The sequence below is a fragment of the Malaclemys terrapin genome, chromosome 3, assembly GCF_027887155.1.
Source record: "Malaclemys terrapin pileata isolate rMalTer1 chromosome 3, rMalTer1.hap1, whole genome shotgun sequence".
Classification (NCBI taxonomy): domain Eukaryota; kingdom Metazoa; phylum Chordata; order Testudines; family Emydidae; genus Malaclemys; species Malaclemys terrapin.
Genome location: NC_071507.1, coordinates 104,502,447 through 104,525,087, shown reverse-complemented (window position 1 = coordinate 104,525,087; position 22,641 = coordinate 104,502,447). Strand labels below are relative to the sequence as shown.

Here is a 22,641-nt window from a genome sequence, read left to right as displayed (position 1 = left end):
CAGCTACCACGGACCCAATTCAGACCCGCCCGCTGCCTGAGCCGGCTGCGCGCCCGGAGTCAGAGGTGACGCCTGGCCCAGGCAGGGCTGTGCACGAGCCTGTAAGGGGCGTGTCCCTCGGGGGCTCCGCCTGGGCGCTTCTCAGCGCTTTGCGCACAGCGCGTGGGGAGACAGCTGCTGCCACGCCCCCACCTTCCTTTTACCGCGTGCCAGCGCGCTGAGCCTTAGCGCAGGGGGCTCGCGCCCCGGGATAGAAGCTATGTCTGCGCTGGGGAGGGGCGCGCTGAACCCCTCCCTGTAACCCTGGCGACGAGGCCGCACTTCTCCGAAGGACACGCCCCATAGGCTTGAGCGGAGCAAACCCTTTTGAAATGAGGCGGGGCGGGGACACTCCTGGCCCCACCCCCACAGAGCGGCCGTTTCGGTTTTTCCTCCCTCCCGGCTCTTGCCGCAAGGAATTCTGGGAGTTGTAGTTTATTCGCTCTTCAGGCACAGGCCTGGCTACAGAGCTGTGCGCCGGAGGGGGGAGGCTTGCACTCCCGCTCCCACAATGCACGACGCGCCCACCGAAGGTCGTATGAGGAGGCGTTGCTTTCTCACGTGACGAGTGCGTCACTTCCCTAAACACGCTAGGAAACCGGTGAAACGGGAAGCTGCGCAGGTAGGGCCTGGGGCGGGCCGGGGGGACGTGCTCCGGGCCCCAGACCCCTCTGCTGGGCGGGCGCTGCCGTGTAGTGTATCCATGTAATGCACAACACGCCCCGGTGCAGCTCTCGGGGCTGGGCGCAGTCTGAGCGGGCGCTGGAGCTGTGTTGATAGTGGGGGTGCTGAGAGCCATTGAACCAAACTGTAAACCCATCGATGATGGAAACCACTTCAAGTGGGGGCAGTAGCGCCAGTAGTCCCATCGCCTATGAATAGAGTGGCCAGGGGTCTGGTTTTTGACTGGAACACCCAATTAAAAATGGACTCTGACCACTCCGGTGAGCACCGCCGACCGGGCCGTTAAAAGTCCAGTCAGCAGTGCTGTGGAGCTAAGGCAGGCTAGTCCCTACCTGTCCTAGCTGCGCGCCTGCACCACATGAGCAGCCACCCTCACCTGCACCCCTCCCCCTGCCTCAAACCCGTAGCTCCTTCCCACACTCCAAATCCCTCAGCTGCACCCCAAGCCCCTCATCCCTGTACCACCCCAGAGCCAGCAATCCAAGCCAGGGCCCCAGGCTAGAGCCCCCTCCTGCATCCCAACCCCTTGCACCAGCCTAGAGCCCCCTCCTGCACCGTCAACCCCACTCCCTCAACCCCTTATTTCCTGCCCACATTCCCAGTTAGAGCCCTCACCCCCTCCCACACCCCAACCTTCTGCCCCAGCCCAGTGAAAGTGAGTGAGGGTTGGGGAAAGCGAGCCACAAAGGGAGGGGGAATGTAGTGAGCGGGGGGCAGAGCCTTGCGGAAGGGGCAGGGCGCATGGCTTTGGGGAAGGGGCAGGGGTTGGGTGTTCAGTTTTGTGGGATTCAAAAGTTGGCAACCCTACCTATGAATCTAACTTGTGGCTTTTGAGTTTGGGGTCGGGTAAATGGCATCACACCAGACATAGCACAAAATGAGCCCCAACCAACATCCACGGGCAGTGTCAGGATGTCTCGCTCACCCTGTGAATGCAATCACACCAGAACAGTATGTGCCCTGCAGAACTGCTGGCCTTGCTCTCATGCCTTTTGAAGCCAATGTTTCTGTGGTGGTTGGGCACATAATATGAACCCCTATGCAATCAGGCAGTTAAGATTTTTTTGGTGTCCAAAGTTTCTGCTTCATCCCCAATTCCTTTAATTTTTATTAATCAATTTACAGTAATTATAAATGGTGAAAGAAAACAGCAGGCTTGGGTCAGTGCATTATAGTGTCAATGTCAACCCTGAAGATAGAGTTTCAGCTAGGCGGCTCCCTTCTAAATAAGGGCTGGCCATGAGAAGGAAAGAATGAATAACAAAAACCCCAAGTGGGACAGAGGAAAGTTTCGATGTAAAATGAGGGAGGAGTAGAGAAGTTTGAAGAGGCAAAGGGGACTGGCTTTTTCCTCTTCTTTTTTTCTCCATTGACAATAGGGCAGCTGTAGATGGACTATGAAGTAATGCTGTTTATTATACTGTTTTTTATTTTACTGCTACATTTAATATCAGCTTGCTTTTATGTAATGCTCATGCTGCTACTTCTATGCAGAAAGTAGAACTGGAAAGCATCTGGAGTGTGGCAGTTGAACAGGCTTATTACTTTTTTCAGTTTTCTTACTCTGATCCCATGTGCTTTCAGTGTGAGTTTTTTTTTTTTTTTTTTTTTTTAACTGCTGAAGAACTACTTTGAGGAAGTGACAGAATTAACTAATAAAGATTGAAGAGCAGCTGTAGGGGCACAGGCTCCACCTAGTCATTAATTTCCAGGAAATGCCATATACCAAGCTCATTATTTCTGTTATAAAATACATAGTGATGTGGTTTTTAAATATTTGAGTACATATAGGTTATTTCTAGAATATTAGTGCATTGTATAATACTACCATTTGCTTCAGTCATCTCTGATTATTCTACTTAGTCTATAATTGAGTAAGAGTGGTTGAAAGGGTGATTTCTAGTACACACCAGTCATGTACAGTAACTCCTCGCTTAACGTTGTAGTTATGTTCCTGAAAAATGTGACTTTTAAGTGAAATGATGTTAAGCGAATCCAATTTCCCCATAAAGGGGGGGGGGGTTAGGTTCCAGGGCAGCTTCCCCTACTCTAAAAGCACTGGGGTGAGGGGGCTCAATCCTCAGCCTGCCCACTCCACCCAAGCCCCCACCCTTGACCTGCCTCTTCTCCCCTCCCCTTTACTTCGCACGCTGCGTCCTGGCTCCTCCCCTCTCCCTTCTTCCCTCCCTTCTAAACGCCGCAAGCCAGCTGATTGCCATGTTCGGGAGGCGCGCCAAGTCCTCGCTTCTCCCCCCTCCCTCCTGCCAGGGCAATCAGCTGGCTTGCAGCGTTTAGGAGGGAGGAGTGAGGACTTGGCACAGGCTCCCCCTCCTGCCCGGGGCAATCAGCTGGCTTGCCATGTTTGGGAGGCAGGGGGAGCCTGTGTGCCGAATCCTCGTTCCTCTCCCCTCCCTTCAAAATGCCAGCTGATTTCCGCGAGCAGGAGGCAGGGGAGGAGGGGGAAGGTGCTGATCCGTGGGGTCTGCCGGTGGGGGGGAGGCACTGGGGGCGGGGCGGGAGGCGTAGAGAGGCTGCCAGCTCTGGAGAAAGCAGGCAGCCAAACAACGTAAGAGTGGAGCATTGAACAACTTTAAATGAGTCTGTTCCCTCATTGATCAGCACCGTAACAATGAAACAACGTTAAGCAGGACGACTTTAAGTGAGGAGTTACTATAACAGAAAATAAGTGTAGTAGAATAGTTTAGTTACTAGTGGGGCTCCAGCTGACTTGGAAGTTCTAGATTTGTGATCTTGATTTTTCTGCTGCTCTTACAGGCTTTGCCAGCTTATCTTGAAAATCAAGATTTTCCTTTTTAGATAAAGCAATTGCTGCTGATCTGTGAGGGATTTAAAAACTAGATTCTTATACAATACACCTGAGCATCACTACAGCTCTTTATAATAAATAACTCGTTTGCCCCTTTCAATGGATATTTAACTATTTTATTCCTTCCATAAGATAAGAAATTAGTCTGAGCGCAATAGTTAACCAGCGGAAATGGAAGAAAGGAAAATCAAGAGGAGGAGCCCCAAATCATCCAGTAGTCACCCAACTCAGGTTACTAATGCCAAGAAAAATTCTGTGCCAGTCAGTAAAAGTACAGCATTTTCAAATCCTGCGCCACAAGCGAATTCACAAAGACCAAAGTTAAAAAGGTAAGTTCCTAATATTCTACAAATCATTGAGGGTGGGAAAAGGAGAGACAGTTGGGATTATTGGCCTAAAAGTATTAGCTGGAGCTTAAACAGTGAACTAATGCATATAGGCAGAGGTGGGTAGAGAATACGGTTGAGAACAAAATTCTTAAGCAATCTTTGTAGTAGTTAACTTTATCAGTGCTGCACTGAGATCTAGTGTGGAGGTGCCAATATCAGCAGAATGGCAGAGCTTGCTGAATCTGCCACTCAGAAGTGCAGTAGATATTCTTTCTCCATTGCATTTCAGGAAAAATGTTTTCTCTAGAAATATTACATTATCCAAAATGCAAGGTGTACCACTCTAGAAATCTACAGTAACTGCAGCTGACGTGAGAATGGACTAAAATTTATCATTGTGTGCAACTCAATAATGTTTTAAAATACACAACAGGATTATTCCTCATATGGCAAGATTTGGGGGAAATATAATCACTTTGATATTTTTGTTGTTGTTAAATTTGACCTAAACTTATTTTTATATATGAATCATTTCTGTGGATGGCCAAGCTATTAGCCTGACTTGACAAGGGGTGGTCATATGGAAATTTATTGCAGTTTCTAAACTAAAGTAGTAGTTGCAGGTTATATTCAGCCAACAAAACTGTATTTACATCAGGGTAAGCTACTCATGGAATAGTTGAGGAAAAAGATTGAATTCACTTGAGTTTCTCCACACTTGTGTGAGCGTGCATTGTATGCAGAGTATTTAAGAATGTATCTGCTTGGCTAACTTTTTCATGCAGTTTTATGGAAGAAAAATAAAACTGGTGACAAGTTATAAAATCTTAGCTAATATGAATGTATACATTAGAAATACCTGTTACTGCTTTAATATCTGTTCAGTGAATGTGGTTGCCTTGTTATTTACTTTCCCACCCAGGGGCCTAGTTTGATGCCAAGTAGAGTTCCAGGAGTCTGCTTCCTATCAAAGTATTGGGAAATCAAAAGTTTTTCGTAATACTTTTAAAAGGAAAACGTGTGGATGATATTGTGCTTTCTAATGGTAATAAGAAAGCAGATTCTTGGAGTCCTGCTTTGTATTATCAGATTGTCAAGATAGTGGCTTGATCACTTTATATTTAGGTAAAATTTGTGATCCATACTTTATAATTTGATGGTGCAGGTAAGTATGTACATTCACTACAGTTGTCCTTTTAAGGCTGATTTCTAGGATAGTCCTTCATTGCACTTCTTCAGCAGGAGCAAAAAGAGGAAGGTAGTCTCTTTTGTAAAATTACATGTCTTTCATTTCCTCAGAGGAATAAAAGAAAAAGCCAAACCTCCAGGAGGGGAAGGAAAAGGGGCACAGGCAGCTCCAATACAGCACTCTTTTCTCACAGATGTATCAGATGTGCAAGAGATGGAGAGGGGACTTCTGAGCCTTCTAAATGATTTCCACTCTGGCAAACTTCAAGCATTCGGTAAATATGTGGGTTTTCTTTACCCAGCTGTTGCTTTTATATAAGATAGCAGTTTTTTGCAAACAAGATGTGCTAGTTACAGAGAGATTGTCAGTCTGTATTAGACAAGAGGTTAGTCTATACTTGGCCAATAAAATAATCATGACCATTTGAAATAGCAACCCTTTGAATCATAGGGTTATCTTTGGGTCTATGCTGTGTCAAAAAGTCTCTTTCATAGTGCTTGTGTGCTAAGAGATTGTGTTCCAATTATCTTGGGACACACAAATCAGTTTCTTGGCTTGTAGATTTAAAATATCAAGTTTAAAAATACTTTGCATATGTTAAATATTAGCAGAAATGTAACCAAGAAATAAGATGCCTTTATGAAATGAAGTAGTAAATTCCAAAGTAGGAAACAAATTCAAACTGTATATCTGCTAATATTTAATTAAAATTAAAAAGTTTAAAATTTTGGCTTATGCTGGGGGGACTGAATTCTGTTTTTGCCAAATTTACATCTTGCCAGAAATAGAGTTTCTGTGAAGAACTTCACCTGTAACTGTTGTTTAAAGTGTAATGCTATATTACTTGGTCAAGAGGTGATAGGAAAAGGGGTTGGTATTGGGTAGCTTTTCGAATCCTAGCATAGGTTATGCCTACTTCCTCTTTTTGGGTGAATCGATTACCACTGCAAATTCTTGCCTATAGGCAGATGCTGCTGCTGTTTCATGAACTATTGACTGAGGGTCCATGAAGATGATTCTTACCTTTAGAACCTAGGCATATCATGTGACATCTCCACTCAATTCTGCAATGGAGTTTTTCCAGAACCTATGCCTCATACATGGCATCAAAGTGTTCAGTGCTTTTGTTTAGGACTTAAGCCCATGGCTCTCATGAAGTGTGGTAATTAACTTTAATGTGAGCAGGATCGGGTCTAATGCAATTGAAGATATTTGCTTTCATGCATGCAGCCCATCTTACTCTTCTTTTTGACCTTGAAATGGAATCATAATATTGTATACAACAGGTGTAAGTTTCTAGGGCTGTGCATGGGGTTACAGGGTTCTTCTGCTTAGTCATTCCTGCTGCCAGGTGCTTCAACCCTGCAGAGAAGTGTGGAGGTACTTTTGCAAAGTACATACATTAGTTCAGGGGTATCCAATTAGCTATAATCTGGTTAAATAGGAGGGGGTTGAGCATGTCTGAGAGACAGAGGTTATGAGGTGCTGGAGGAGAAACTCCAGGAACAGCCAAGTTTAGTCTGATGACACTTTAAGTGAAAAATAAGGCCAGATCTAGAGATGGGGCACTCTCTAGGTGGACTGTATCCAGCATCAGAGGGGTAGCCGTGTTAGTCTGAATCTGTAAAAAGCAACAGAGGGTCCTGTGGCACCTTCGAGACTAACAGAAGTATTGGGAGCATAAGCTTTCGTGGGTAAGAACCTCACTTCTTCAGATGCAAGTAATGGAAATCTCCAGAGGCAGGTATAAATCAGTGTGGAGATAATGAGGTTAGTTCACTCAGGGAGGGTGAGGTGCTCTGCTAGCATTTGAGGTGTGAACACCAAGGGAGGAGAAACTGCTTCTGTAGTTGGATAGCCATTCACAGTCTTTGTTTAATCCTGATCTGATGGTGTCAAATTTGCAAATGAACTGGAGCTCAGCAGTTTCTCTTTGGAGTCTGGTCCTGAAGTTTTTTTGCTGTAAGATGGCTACCTTTACATCTGCTATTGTGTGGCCAGGGAGGTTGAAGTGTTCTCCTACAGGTTTCCCAATACTTCTGTTAGTCTCAAAGGTGCCACAGGACCCTCTGTTGCTGTATCCAGCATGCAGATCTTCCATTCAGAACAGGGTAGGAACATTGCACCTGTTTAAAATCTTAGTTTCTTGCCATTGAAATGATTGATATCACAAATTCAGCATGACCCAAATACAGGATCAAATGCAAGGACAGAAGCTCTTATTTAAAAAGTTACGGTAATAAACATGGAAAAATAAAACTGAGTCCTATGGAAGGTAAACGGATTTGTTTCTGATATTTGACCACTTTTTTCCCTCTACTACGAAAATCCATCTAAGATATACATGCAGTAGCTTAGACTTTGCTCCTTACCCCATTGTCAGACTCTTACATAACAGCTTTACAATCTGCTTTGTTCAGGAAATGAGTGTTCCATAGAACAGATGGAACATGTGCGGGGGATGCAGGAGAAACTAGCTCGCTTGAATTTGGAACTCTATGGGGAGTTGGAAGAACTTCCTGAAGATAAAAGAAAACTTGCCAGTGACTCCAATTTGGATAGGCTGCTATCAGATGTAAGTATAGTCAAGACAGACTGTCTTCCACTGAAGTTGCTTCACAGAATTAGATCTGGTTCAAGAACAGGATCCATCAGTGGTATTCTTTCTATACAACTTGAAGACCTTAGGGTCTCAGGAATTTAGGTTTAAATGTGTTGAGGAAAAATGCCACAGGACCCTCTGTTGCTTTTTTGAGGAAAAATGTGACTCTAATGACCCAGGATATTTCCCATATCTGCCAAGGATTCTACTTCCTCAGTATTAATTTTGAGGAAATACAAGTGCCTTATCCATCCCTCTTATTCAGACTACTCCTTGTGGCGCCTCTACCAGTTTGTGCAGCTTAGAGCCTCCTTTAAGATCCTGCAAACTGTTTCAGAGCTTAGGCTGATGTAGAACCAGCCTGAGCATCAGCGAGCTGGACCATCTTCCCTGTGTTCTTTCTGTACTCTGCCACACCTAGCAGAGACTAGACAGAGAGAATTATCTGGACCTATGTATTCTAAATATATCAATTTTTTTTTTTTTTCCCCCTCTGGTGCCCTCTTTGATAAACAGGAAAACTGTTAAATATCCAAAAAGTCTAATTTCTCAAAACTTCCTAGTGTAGAGCTACACTTGCTTTTAAACTTACAGTACTATCATGAAAGGTTTGTTTAATTTTTTTGCAACAGACCCTAAATATGTGTTAGTACCATTTATAATTGTATTATTGACATGTTTACTTGATTAATTATAACTACAGTGTTTTTTCTCATACTTTGTTCATTTATATTGCAGCTGGAAGAACTGAATTCTTCTATGTATCCTTTTTATTGAATGTCATTTTTGGTGAACATTTTTGCAATAAAAAGTTGATCAAAACCAAAATTATACTATTACATTTCCAGAAAATACATTTCACGGGTGTTCTGTAGCTCAAGAGAGTTAAAATGGATTTTAACCATGCTTCTTTTTGAAATTCAGGGCTGTAGTATGTCATGTTTTCAGATCCCTCTAGCTTACAGATGGCTTTCCTGTAACACTCAAAGTGTAGGTTGCTGTAGATCTAAACAAAGCTTTGTGAATAGGCTATTTCTTTAAAGATTTCTTCATTAACTATTTCTGTTTACACTTTGAAAGAAAAAGGTACATCAGACACAGATATCTAAAATTGTCATAGTTGAAGTATAAAATTTTAGACTGGACATGTTGAGAAAAAAGACTGTTTAGCCAGTTGAGTGCAGACCTTGATATAAACTACCCACTTTGGCTAGGAACTCTGGAGCAACCATGCATAATAATATGCCTCCTAAAGTGTTCAGGAATGGAGTTCTGTCCTGCTGATACTAGGGCAAAAAAATTCTAATATTCTTCAGTTTTCCACAACACTTTCTAGGGCTCCTGTTAAAGGAGGAAACTTGCACACAAACTTATAACATAGATCACTGAAATATGCAAAATACAGAATTGCAGAGTTACCGTTAAATGCCTAAGCATTAACAGCTGCAAATAACCAGCTAAATAACTTACATTTATATTAATGTATACATTACCTTAAGTTGTCATTTCCATTCTTGTAAGCCTCCTAACCATTGCAGAAGGATGGTCCAGTGGTTAGGGCATCAGCCTGGGACTTGAGACACACTGTTTAACTCCCTGCTCTGATACCTACTTCCTGTGTGAAAGTCACTTAATCTCTCTCTGCCTCACTTCCCTGTCTGTGAAATGCGGATGATAGTGTTCCCCTACCTCACAGGGGTGTTGTGATCATAAATGTATCCGTGAGTATAAGGTGCTCAGATACAACAGTAACAAGGACCATATAAGTCAGAGGTGGGCAAACTACAGCCCGTGGGCCACATCCGGCCCGCAGGACCCTCCTGCCCAGCCCCTGAGCTCCTGTCTCAGGAGGCTAGCCCCCGGCCCCTCCCATGCTGTCTCCCAATTCCCGCAGCCTCAGTGCGCCGCGCTGCCGGCGCAACGCTCTGGACGGCCAGGTAGCACAGTTGCAGAGCCACGGCCTGACCCGGTGCTCTGGGCGGCGGAGCTGTAACGCTGCCAGCCACCAGTGCTCTGCACTGCGCGGTAAAGGGGTAGGGAGCGGGGGGGGGAGGGGTGTTGGATAGAGGGCAGAGGAGTTCGGGGGGTGGTGGTCGGGGGTGGGGGGTGGATAGGGTTCGGGGCGGTCAGAGGGCGGGGAACAGGGGGGTTGGATGGAACAGGGGTCCTGGGGGGGGCAGTCAGGAATGAGAGGGGGGTTGGATGGGGCAGTCAGGGGTGGTGGGTCCAGGGTGGTCAGTGGACAGGAGCAGGGGGTGGTGGATGGGGCAGGAGTACTGGGGGGGGGGGGCGACAAGGAATGGAGGGGGTTGATGGGGTAGGAGTCCCGGGGAAGGCAGTCAGGGGACAGTGGGGTTGGATGGGGCAGGAGTCCAGGGGGAGCCATCAGGGGGTGAGAAGCAGGGGGAGGGTGTCGGATAGGAGGTGGGGACCAGGCCACGCCTGGCTGTTGGGGGAGACACAGCCTCCCCTAACTGGCCCTTCATACAATTTTGGAAACCTGATGTGGCCCTCAGGCCAAAAAGTTTGCCCGCCTCTGATATAAGTAGGTGAGAGAGAGAGAGAAGAACTTTCCAAAATGTTTTACCAAGCCAGAGGCCAAGTGTGAAATATTTCAGTCCCAAAGGTGTATGTTTTGGAATCTGAGTAGGATTTATTGGAAACTATTGTGCAACCTTACTGATATTAAGTGAAAACAGCCCCTGCTATAACTCATTTACTATGTTACAACATTTACGGAAATTCATGGCGTAACTGTTCCTGCCCTCGTCAGAAAGAGTGGTTCTAAAATGTCTGTGTTTCATTGGGCTCTAATTATATAAGCAACTGATCTGAGTTAGCATCTTTTAATATAAGGATAGTATTTTAATGAGGATTTCAGATGTCCTCAAATTAATAGTGAATGGTCTGTATTCTAAGAGACTTATTTAATACATTTTCTTATGTAAACGCACAGGACCAGGGCTGTGCCCTTCTAGATACCTGCACGCCTCCATTCTTTCAAACTTCCCATTTAAGATTTGTTAATAGTCTCTAAATTTAAACTTATTTTTTTAGGCAAGGAAAATATTAAATATGTATTTCATTTTTACTATTTGCATTTTATTGAAAATATTTGGATCAGGCTATTTTGTAATTGCAATAAAACAGAAGAGGATTAATTTATTTTTAAATTGGTGACTGTGCTTAGCACTAAGATGACTTGTGATACTGTTTTTTCCCTCTCGCATGTAAACTTCGACCTTGTGTATAATTGTATCCAATGTGTATTGATATTCCAGCATGTCAGGCCATGTGTAATATTTTGTTCTTTTATGTCATCTCAAATCTATCATACTTTACAAACATTAAATATCGGTATAATACAGATATTCATAAGGTAAATTCTCTTGTGTTATCATATGAAAACTTAATTTCTTAACTCTTTGTTCCAGACAAAAACTTCATTTAGCAGATGCACAAGATATCCCAAATACCTCCACCAGCTAAAAGTGTAGATTTTTTTGATTTAGAGACCTCTCCAAGAAGTCATGTCTTTATTTTTCCAATGGAATCTAGATTCTTACTCATTTTCCACAACAAAGAATTAAAGTGCAAATGCAAGTGATTATTTTCACACATTCCTGTTAGCAGATTTGAGCACTGCGATATATCAGGGTTGGAATCTATTGATCTAACTGCAATGGTGTGCTGCTATGCTTTGTATTAATGCCTTATTTAATATAAAGTGTTTGGGGAAAACTTGAAAGTACATTCTCAGTGTTGTTCATATATCTGTTGGATTTATATATGTACATATTATATGTTCACTAACATTACTCCAATTTTGACAAAGCTAGCAGTGAAGTTTTTTTGTAGCTGCCTTCCTGCCTAGTATGTAGACAATCTGAACACTCTTTAGAGTGTTTTGTTCACCATTAAATTATGCCATATACTATGTTAAAAAGTGTAGCATCTGTTTAATTATGGTCAGAGAAAGAGCTCTTGTATGGTCTCAATTTTTACAAAGTCAATTTTTTCCCTTGCTCTGTCAACCGCTTTAAAATTTCACCCAGTTAGAATTGGAATACATACTGGAAGTCCATGTCATTTGGTTTTGACAATTTTGAATTTTCAGCAATACTTAAACACTGTCACTCCATAATAAATCCATTCTACACTACTTTGCTTTCCATTAACTTTTTGTTTAGTAAAAAGAACAGGAGTACTTGTGGCACCTTGTGTTTAGTAAAGTCTCCCTTTTTAGGGGGTTAATGACTGTTCCCTATTTTTAGTTATTTCAGGAGTGGGGAGAGTCTGCAACAATAAACACTGATCTTCAACACATGCCCAGTCACAAGAGGTCTGCTCCTAAAAAGTGCTTCTATAGGCAGGTTTTGTGGAGCACACGTTACGATACATATTTCAGTACTGAAGATGTTGTACTGATAGATTCACAGTTGACAAAGCAGGCCCATAGCTAACAAGCACAAATCTACCCCACACAATGTTCCTTTCATACAATCAAGCTGAATCTTTGCTCCTGCCTTGTAGCAGCATGAGCCCAAATCCCATACAAATTGCTACATTTCTTGAACATGGATAGAGAAAGCCTGTGTTTGTGCAAAGACTGATTACGTGATGGCTCAAAACTTCTACCAGGGCATGTGAAAATGTGCACTCAGTGATGCATTTGTTCTAATGTGTAGTTAAACTGTTTATTCAGATTCCATTTTTGTGTGCATTTGTTCTATAGCAGGAGTGAAGTTTTTCCCCCTTCCCTTTTGGGTCTTTTGAGCTCTTGATCTATCCATATTACTAGTGCCTGGGACAGAGGAGAAAAAGTTCAAATTCTGTGCAATCCCCACTCAGAGAAGAGGATTCCATAGACCTTCATTGAAATAACACAGTTCTTTGCCTCATGAGCTCCCCCCTCTTTCCTTCTGAATCAATTGTAGCTTTGTCTGATCCCTAAAGTTCTAAACAGAAACTCCAACTCTGTGAGGAGGAGGCTTTAGATACCATAATCCACACTGAAAGCAAGTCCAACTCTTGCACCTTCTAAGTAAAGTACTGGCATTCCCTTCCTTCTCCCACCTAGAAGCCCAAATCCCACACTAAGCCATCAGATTCCTAATAAAGTCCTTCCCCCAAACTTCCCTTGTTCCACTTTGATTTACTTCACAGTTCCCTTTGTCAGTGAGACTTTTTAGAAAGAGTTTGCCACCACAGAAGATCCCTAACTCCTAATCTGATGGATGTCTTCTGGGGAGGTTGTGAGCAGACTACTCCGCTCCCAAGACAGTGTAGAGAGGAACTGGGAGCACAATACACTGACCACACTAGCAAAAGAAAGTGTACCCAAGGCTTTGTCATATGTTGGTCAGCTAGTAACTAGACAGTGGCTGTACATAGGATTTTTAGCTCTAAAACTTTTTGCAAGCAGGAGTGTAGTGTTTTTACGTAGAAACTATTTGAACTCTGTCTTCAAGTAGTATGTACGACTGCAGGAGAGCTGAGGAAATAGAATATACATATATTTAAAAGGAGATGGTTGTGATTTTTAGCTTGTCAACTTCAACAGTGTCTCTTCAGACTTCAAGTAGCAAAGAGATTTAGCAACAAGAAAATGAATATTTCATAAGATAGTTGATGTCACCTGAAGGAGTTGGTTCTATTAGGGTGTTCTTTACTTCACTTACATTTACTGTTATTGTGGGCAAGCTACAGTGTAAGAATAAGTTACCGTATCCTAGGCAAAATTCCAGGTTGTGTAGTTGGTGCCACAAATAAGTTATTAGCTCAAAACAAAACTCTTGCCAAAATGATTACTGTTTAACTGTGTAGCTGCAAACAAAGTTAATCAACATTTTGCTCAACAGTGGAGATTTGGGGAGCAGCTTAAAAAATATCCTGCTCCTTCACTTGTGCCCCTCAAAGCATTACACTTCTGAAGCACACTTTGAATGAGATAAAGGTAGTTAGCATTGCAGCATCGTGGGAGTCAGTAATATAAACCTTGTTTATATGTCCTACCCTGCCACTGACTGGCTTTGTAACCCCAGGGAAGTTCCTTAACTTGTGTTCCAGTTTCTCAACCTTTACAATTAGGATAATCTTACCTAGTTCTACAAAAGCTGTGCCCACCCACCGGTTACCCACTCAGAAAGATTTCCCTAGCTGAGAGATGCTGGCCTTTAGTTCTGACTCACTTGCAATAGTGGTAGGTTGTCCCATTGTACGCTAGTTTGGATGGATGGTGCTATGCTGTAGTTTGGTACAACTATGCTGCTCTCCATTTGGCTTGTCCTACGCTGGGACATACCAGTGCCGTTCCCTTCTGTTCAGGATTGCTGCAGCCCAATTCTGCTGTGTCACTGCCACATGTGGGGTAAAGGGTCTGTTATAGTGGGAATGCAAGAGATGGTTCCATGGCCACGTCACTAGACGGTGTATGGGCAGCTGCAAGTCTAGTGGAAGTGAGCCCACACTGAGATTTGAAGCTGTGCCGTAGGTCCTTCCCCTTTAGGGGAGGGGCACACAAGGCAACAGTAGCCTGAGTCAAGCTCTGGCTGGAAGCCCAAGGTGTAGCTTGTTGTGCAGTTCCTATGGAGATGGGGAGTACTGACCCTCATCCAACGCAGCAGTAATTCCAGCTTCCACGACAGCTCTCCGGCGGCTTGCTCAGAAGGAAAAGCAAGACGTATCCTCTCCTAGAGGTAAAGCATTCAATAGACTATGAACTCCCTGTTCTATGGGAAAAGTGGGTTGCTTTGTATTTTAGTTTTACTGTATTAACGTTAATAGAAAGGGTAGGGAGTAATGTCCTGCAGGCCTGATCATATAGGCTGCAGAGCAACAGCTGTAAAGATTTCAAAACTAAACCAAAAATGAACATTCTAGGTTTTTCATAATTGCCAGGTACTTTGTGCATGATTGATTTGTAGCAGAGGGTAGAGATCAGAACTTTAAGAGGGCAAGAAGGTTACATTCCTCTGCCAGAGAAATTGTGAGGTATTTTTTAAAAATGAAAACTGGTGCAGAGATGAAAATGCAAATGTAATTTGCAGGCAAGCAGTGTGGGGAGACGAGATTTCAGCATACCTTTTATAGCACAATTTAAAATAGGGACAAAGTGCTATCTCATCAGTGGCTATTCAGTAAAGACCAGACCTGGATTCCATAAAGGGAGAGGGGAAGGGGAATTTAAACAGACCTAGCATTAGATACAGCAGTACTAGGTCCATAAACCAGAGGAAATCTGCTATCCTCACCATAATAGGTCCCCTTGTTATCAGAGAGGGACCAAGCACTGAATGGGTATGGGGAATAAACTACTCACGCACAGAAATGGCAGCTTTCTAGCATATGGTTGAGATACAGTGGTGGACAGATGTGGGGGAAGTATGCACCACCACAACCCACCTGTACCTAGTAAATACTAGGTAAATATTTATTTTGAAAATAGAATTCATTGGTCTCCAGGATTACAGTTCTTGCAGTTTTCATGAGTCCAACATTAATTTTAAAGGTATTAAAAGGGAATGGTGACAAGAGAATTGTACATACGTAGACTAATTACTCAATTTATAATTTGGCAAGAACAATAGGGAAGTTACCCTTCTCTATACAAAAAAAAAAAAAAACCCAGGGAATTTGTAATGACTAGAAGAAGGCATCCACACAAGAATATTGGTTCATATGACAGAGGACAGATTGCCACCTATTGAGGCAACAGAACTTCCTTCGGTAGCTTGGGTTTCTTGGGAAGTCTCCCATCTAGGTTCTTACTGACCAGTCCCAATCTCAGTTATGTTATCTGATGAAATCACAGCTCAAGCATTGGCCTGCTTATGTACACACTGATGCCCTTTACCCAGCTGCCTCATCTAAACATAGGTAAGATTGCAAGATATAAGATTGACAGCAAAGTATTTTTAAGACACAAACAATATATAAAATGGGCCTGGATTCAGGCTTCTGGATCTAACTGCCCCACTGAGCATAGTGGGAGTTGGGAGTGGGCTTCAGATCTGAATCCAAGTTTGAATTCTACAGTTTGCACCCATCTCTACTAAGAATTAATTAGATCACTTCACATATCTCTTTAATTCACTGAATTTCTAGGTGGCTCTAACAAAGCTGGTGTAACCAAGTATTACTGATGCAATGATGACCACAGCTTACGTAACACCAAGTCCCCACACTGTTAAACAACGGCAACTAGAGTGTTTAGGACTCCTTGCAGAAAACACAGTGAAGTCCATCAGAGTGTCTTCCAGTAAAATCCAGACTACTGGGAGCTTGAACACAAGGTTCAGCACTTGGACACCTATCGCAAACAAATCATTCAATAAGCAGGTAAGTTACAGTCTGGTAGAAGTCATTTTCATAGGCTCAACTATCATGAAATGCATTGGTGTACATTGCCACATATCTTGAAACACCGCAACCCCCACTTGCACATGCAATGACAAGGAAACATCGTACAATATAAATTGCTGTAGTCCATGAAAGCTTATGCTCTAATAAATCTGTTAGTCTCTAAGGTGCCACAAGTACTCCTGTTCTTCTTTTTGTGGATACAGACTAACACGGCTGCTACTCTGAAAATCGTACAATATATGCACTGATGCATGCTCATGTAAATTAGATCAGAAACCAACCTCACATTTTAAAAACATTACATCAACTTCTCCTCGTCTTTTAACTGCCGCACCTTTATTTTCTTTGGTTATTTAACAGAAATGGGGCAGGGGCTGTCTGTTATATCCCTGTACTGTTACTGGCACAGTAGGGCCATGGCTTCTAGGAGCTACTACAATACTAAAAACAATAAACTGCTTCCTCAAGGCAAAGTATTTACTGCCATGATGTCTGACAGCAATTACGCCTGTGAGGATCAAGGACTATTCATAGCAATAAGAACTATGGCCATTAGCAAGCACATGATTGGCTCTATAACTGTAGTCAGATATAATGGCATTACAGGTCTTAATTTTTTTTTTAAATGACAGATTTATATATTGGTTCAATGTTTTATAAACAAAGTTTCTTTTTCCTTTAATCAAATCAGATACTGCTCTTAACTAAATGGGACTACATTCCCAAAAGCCTCATCCCACATCAATTGCTGTGGCCTGGCACTAGGTCTATATACTCAGAAATTGCTCATTTTACCTGCAGAGGAAAGTGTAAAAGAATAAAAGACCTTTGCTGAGCAGCAATTGGAGTAGAGAGAGTGAGAGGAAGTGGACTCTATCCTCAGAGAACAACTAAGTTTGATGTCCTTCTTGTACAGGGGTTTTGAACTAAGGGAGAGTGTCATTCCCATAGAACCCAGGGCCAAGGAGAACAAAAATGGGGATGTCTGCCCTCTGTCAAAATATCACTTTCAAGGACCGTTAGAGAAATACACCAGTCCTTGGCATTGCAGTGATTGCTGTTCTAAAAATGCAGTAACTCCTTGCTTAACGTTGTAGTTATGTTCCTGAAAAATGCTACTTTAAGCGAAACGATGTTAAGTGAATCCAATTTCCCCATAAGAAATAATGTAAATAAGGGGGGTTAGGTTCCAGGGAATTTTTTTTTGCCAGACAAAAGACGTTACATACATATACAGTATAAGTTTTAAATATTTTTAAACAATGTAATACTGCACTCACCCATGATGATTGTGAAGCTTGGTTGAGGCAGGGGCGTAGTGGGGTCGGGGCACAGGAGCTTGCCTCACTCCGCCCACCTGGCACTCCTGCCAGAGAGTGGGATTGGGACGTGGGGGCTTGCCCCGTTTCACCCACCCGGCGCTCCTGCCGGGGAGAGGGGTCAGGTCGGAGCGGAGCGAGCCAAACAACCTTAAAAAGGAACATTGCGCAACTTTAAACACGTATGTTCTCTAATAGATCAGCAACCTAATAACAAAACAATGTTAACTGGGACGACTTTAAGTGAGGAGTTACTGTACCTAAAATAGGTAGACAGTTTAACCATACATCACGGGGATAAGAACAATGAGTAAGCTTCTCCGTAATGATCTGTCCCTTTGGACTGCTCATTTTTGTATTACAGTAGCTAGTTCCCAGAGGCTCCAACTGAGATCTGGTCTCCACTGGGCTAGGCACAGTTCAGACACTAAGTAAGAGACAGTCTCTTCCTTGAAGAGCTTAAACAAAGGATAGGAAGTGAAACAGGCACAGGGATGAAGTGACTTGCCCAGGGTCACAAAGCTCGTCAGTGGCTGAAGAAGAGGTAGGAATACAAGAATATAGGTCTCCTGAGTCCCAGGGCTTGTCTACATGGCAAGTTACTGCACGAAAAGCCAGGGTGTGAATCTACAGTTTACCAGGCAGTAATGGCCCATGTGGTCACTGCTGCAGCACAATGCAAGTCCTAGAGAGTGTGGCTAGGCGTACTATTACTTGAAAACATAGTAAAGCTGTACTCCAGGACTTCCACTGCACTGTAGCAGTGTTGTTACCCTAAATTTTAGATGCCAATTAAATTAGCCTACAATAGCGTTTTTAATTTAATACAAGGGTAAAAAGGTTGTGGCCTGCCTGAAAAGAATTGCCAGTGTGTTATCAGGAGGCTTGTCTCTGACCTGCAGAGGACTCCCTAGAGCAAGCTAATCTTACTAACTCCTGAAAGCACACAGGTACAGCCTTCCGCTCAAGGACCGACACACACAAGCAGAAATGCTTTTAAAAATAAATAATTCTTAGGTTTTAAAAAATAAGTAATTACAGTATTTTTAATAGAAGCAAGAAAGAATATATAAAACATATTAAAACACAGTAGAATTATATCTAGGAATGAAGCGGCACAGCAAAATAAAAGACACGGACTACACAGGATATGTAGATCATATAACAGTTACAATGTAATAGATTATCTATCTATACACACACACAGACGAGGCCCTATATACATCAAGGCTCTAGCCTAAATGCTGCAATTCAGTAACATACTTAATACAACATAATATACATTATCTCTATAAATCATTACAATATTCTAGTTTTAGAGAGAATTATTTACTTAATATTAACATTTAATAGTTAACATTTAATACCTTAATATTTAACATCTAACATTTAAGCTTTTAACATCCTGTGAGCTCTGGACAAGCGGTCACCTGATGGGTAGGGGAGATTTCACTCAGAACACAGGCATCCAGCTTTATTTACAGACAGACCCATGCACTCCTTAACAATACATGGAAAAATCAGACTTGCACTCGTACCCAAGTTCCCTCTGGTTCGTCTTAATGGTTCTTCTAATCCGTCTGTAATGATGTTAAGGATGGTGATTGTCAAGGCCACAATTTTCCTAACTGCTGCTGCTGCTTCAGGCTGCGAGCGTAGCAGCAGTTGCTGCTGGCTTTTGCTGCTGGCAGAGACTGCTGATTGTGTTGCTATGACAGCCGTTGCTGTGGTGACCTTTAGAGTTGCTGCTGCTGCTGCTTTCCCAGGTGGCTACTTTTTGGAATTTTCTGTTCTTCTCAGGTAGCTTCTATTCTTCTATAAAGCCTCAAACCCACTACACTCAGCCAGCTAGCTGTGGGCCTTATATGCTGGTTGCTCTGTCTCAAGGTCTGCTCATTAACTTAATTAGCCCATCTCAATCAGCTTCCAGATATTAGCATAATTGCTTTTTTTTGTCTAATTCCTCCCCATTATGTAATACTTATTTTAAGATAGCTAAGCTCCTCTCTCTGACACCATCTTGGGTAGAGCTCCTCCCCTTGAGGTCTTGGGAGAAATGCTGAGTCATTCCCTATTAGTTGCTGGAACTTTCCATACCCTAACCCTGTTTTTCATAGAGGATTATTGCATCCGCTATTTTGGATTTCTAACTTTAAACTATCACTATTTACAGTAGTAATAGTAATCTATTTATCTAAAGCCTTAATCTTAAAACTAACTGCTTTTTTATGCAAGTCAAAGTGTCCTGATACTATCACCACCTTAATTATATCAATGGGGAAGACGTGAAATTTTACAATATTTAAACCCCTTTTTCTGGTCTCTATCAAAGTGCTGCAAGGTTTTTCAAAACAGCTAAAAGCAAAATCTCTTGTTACAGTATCTGTGCAGGACATGACTGTGGTGCAAGCTGTAGATTCACACTGTGGCATGCCTTGCAGTGACTTGTCATATAGACAAGCCTCCAATTCATAGATGCTTGAACTACGGGTTCGGGGGCAGGATGCTGCAACACCTGCTGGCTTGAAGGGTTTTCCATCATATACAGGGTTTACAGTTTGGTTCAATGGCTGTCAGCACCCCTACTATAAAAATTATTCCAGCGCCCCTGCCAAGTTTAATTTTTATCTACTAGGGTCACAGCGCCTCCCTAAGCATCATTCTATGTGCATCAGACTTGTACAGGTCTGCATATCATACTGAACTAGATATGGAAATACTCTGTTTCCTTTCAGCTCTTTGAGGAAAGAGTTAGTCTCATAAGCCATTGGTTTGATCTGTGGACAGACAAGCAGCGCAAACAATTCCTCCACAGAATGTTGATGAGATGCAGTAAATCACAACTGAAGTAAGTTTATTACAAGGACTAGCTTAGTGTCGTCTTTCCAAACAAGCAGATATGTATGAATATGGATGTCACATAAGACACACAGCAAACCAATTCTGTAATGAGATTTGCCCAGGGGATCCCTATACCTTTGCGGAATCCCAGTGAAGTCCTTGAGGGTTTAACACTAGTGCAGGTGTCTGCCCAGATGGATCTGATTGGGACCTGAAATTGTATCTTTCTTTTGTAAGAGGGTCCCCTCAGTTTGGTTTAATAAGGACACTGTCAGATTCATAAGACCTAAATATTAAGATTGTAGCAAAATTGTGTGAGAGAGTGTATAGATGTGTGTCTAGTGCAGGCTTGAGGCTCCAGCTTCTTCATCTTTTCCCCTTTTCATTGCATCAGTAGGGAAATAAGAAAAAAACAACCTCTATAGCTTTTCCATCTAGTCTTATATATTATTGGGTGAGCACTGTCCGTGTGGTCAGTACTGTGCAGAACATGGAGCAAACAAGGTTCCTTGCCCAAAGACCTCACAATCTAGGACCTGGATGTTGCAGTTTATAAGGTGGGTGGGCAGATTGCTTTGCTTGTGCAGAGACTCACTGGAATCAGTGTGGCTCCATGTGGGCACAACAGCCTGCTCCACGTTATATATTGCAGAATCAGGTCCCAAAGAGTCAACTTTGCAAGGTACTGAACACAAAAAGTTCCCAGTAGCTCCTAATGGGAGCAGAGGAAGCTCTGTATCTCACAGGACAAGACCAGGTATTAGTCAGCTCTTATAAAATAAGGGCCTAATCATGACATCCCTTATACACTGACTTCTATTGGTCTGTGTGTGAGTAAGGGTTTGCAGAGTTGTTTCCTGGCCACTTGTGATTATTAAAAACAAGAGAGATCTTTAACTCTTTCCTTGGATCCTTTCCCATCCAAACATCTGGATTGATTTATAGGTTTTTCACACAGGCCCAGGATAATAGGCATATTATCTAATAGTTTCTTTCCTGAGTCATCTCAAACTCAGGACCTACTGGATTACTAATAATAGAAAATGGTTACTACAAATACAAAGGTTCAACTCTTTCCAGTCTTCTGCAGAGCAATAAAACCAACCTCAGTGATATAAGGGCCTGGAATAAACATAATTGGTTCTGTTGAAATGACCACACTCTTGGCATAGTTTTGTTTTGCAAGACATACAGTTCACTAGTTGCAATAATGCAATGCTCCTCTTTACATAAAAGTCTAGATTTGCTCTCAAAACGTTGCATTATGTCACTGAGATGCGACGCTATCAATAGAGAAATGACCAACTAATTAGACTTAAATGCATCTTTAATCCCTTCCCAATGGGTTCCAAAGCACTTTGCAAATGATGCCCTCATAGGCATCACTTCACTCCTGACAATATTCTTCAAAGAGATCTCAGGTTTTCTGAAAGGGAAGACCAATAGAGTGACAGAATAGAATCTCAACAGGATTTTAACTACGGTGAATATCTGTCTCTTTACAGGTTTACCCAAAACTGGCTTGCAGAGAGGATTCCAGTGACCAAAGTGGATTTCACCAGAGTGCTGCCACGTTTCATATCTCTGTACATCTTCTCCTTTCTCAGCCCCAGGGAGCTGTGTGCAGCTGCCCAAGTCAACTGGCACTGGAAGTTTATAACTGAACAGGTCTGTTAATTGTAGGCCTGGTCCCACTCCCATGGCAATCAAGAAGAATTTTCTTATTGATGTTGATAGGAATAGGACCTATAACTGGACATTTGCAGCGCTTGTAAGGGGCACTGCATATATGAAATGGGAAATCTGGAACAGCATGTGGTAAATAGCATAAATTTGCCAAAGCAATTTTGTATCTTGTACAGCACTCAGATAAATGCTCAACCTTCTAAAGCATTTCATGTATCTGTCTAGCATACTTAAGAATAATTAGAAAGATCTTCTGTACCAGAATTTTCAACTCTTTCACGCACTTGACAAAATAACCTTTTAAACTCTGCTCTATTTAATTCACTATAACAGATAAATTGTTGGAACCAGCTTCATCCAACCCTAGCAAGAACATCTCAATCACTGAGAGTATATTACACATAAAGACATTTATATTTTCTCTTGTCAGAAACTAATTCTCATTCTACATTTCATTCTGTTGTTTTGCTTCTATACTTAACCCTGCTTTGGCCTTTAAATGCACACATCAAGCAACAGAACACAATATGTAATTTAGAGCTATGTAGTTAGCTGGATGTCCTAAACTCTGTAATTTATAGAGATTGCTGTGGCCTTATGGATACTGATAATGCCGGGGCTTAGCATTGTGGATATTCCAAAATGCTATTACTTATTATGATCTGTCTAAATAGATAGTGTATAGCATAGGCTCAATACTATTTATAGAAATTAAAATAAAATAAATATTGATCTTCAGAAGCTGCTCAAAGTGGTACAAC

The 22,641-nt window shown here is 42.4% G+C and overlaps 2 protein-coding genes across 2 annotated transcripts in view; both read left to right on the top strand.

Moving 5' to 3' along the window:
* Positions 1-567: 567 nt before the first annotated feature.
* Positions 568-11,832, top strand: CCDC28A (coiled-coil domain containing 28A). The gene is made up of 6 exons (XM_054023405.1): positions 568-661; positions 3,683-3,879; positions 5,179-5,342; positions 7,489-7,643; positions 8,409-8,431; positions 11,105-11,832. Exons 2-6 carry the CDS (start codon positions 3,722-3,724, stop codon positions 11,157-11,159), a joined length of 555 nt encoding a protein of 184 aa, XP_053879380.1. The 5' UTR covers positions 568-661; positions 3,683-3,721; the 3' UTR covers positions 11,160-11,832.
* A 2,446-nt stretch (positions 11,833-14,278) lies between these two features.
* The window catches only part of ECT2L (epithelial cell transforming 2 like), a 47,365-nt gene continuing 39,002 nt past the window's right edge, over positions 14,279-22,641 (top strand). Inside the window, exons 1-4 of the mRNA XM_054021657.1 lie at positions 14,279-14,368; positions 15,777-16,010; positions 20,089-20,201; positions 21,700-21,862. Coding sequence (XP_053877632.1) covers positions 15,819-16,010; positions 20,089-20,201; positions 21,700-21,862 — 468 coding nt within the window. The 5' untranslated portion in view covers positions 14,279-14,368; positions 15,777-15,818. The remainder of the gene's footprint in view (positions 14,369-15,776; positions 16,011-20,088; positions 20,202-21,699; positions 21,863-22,641) is intronic.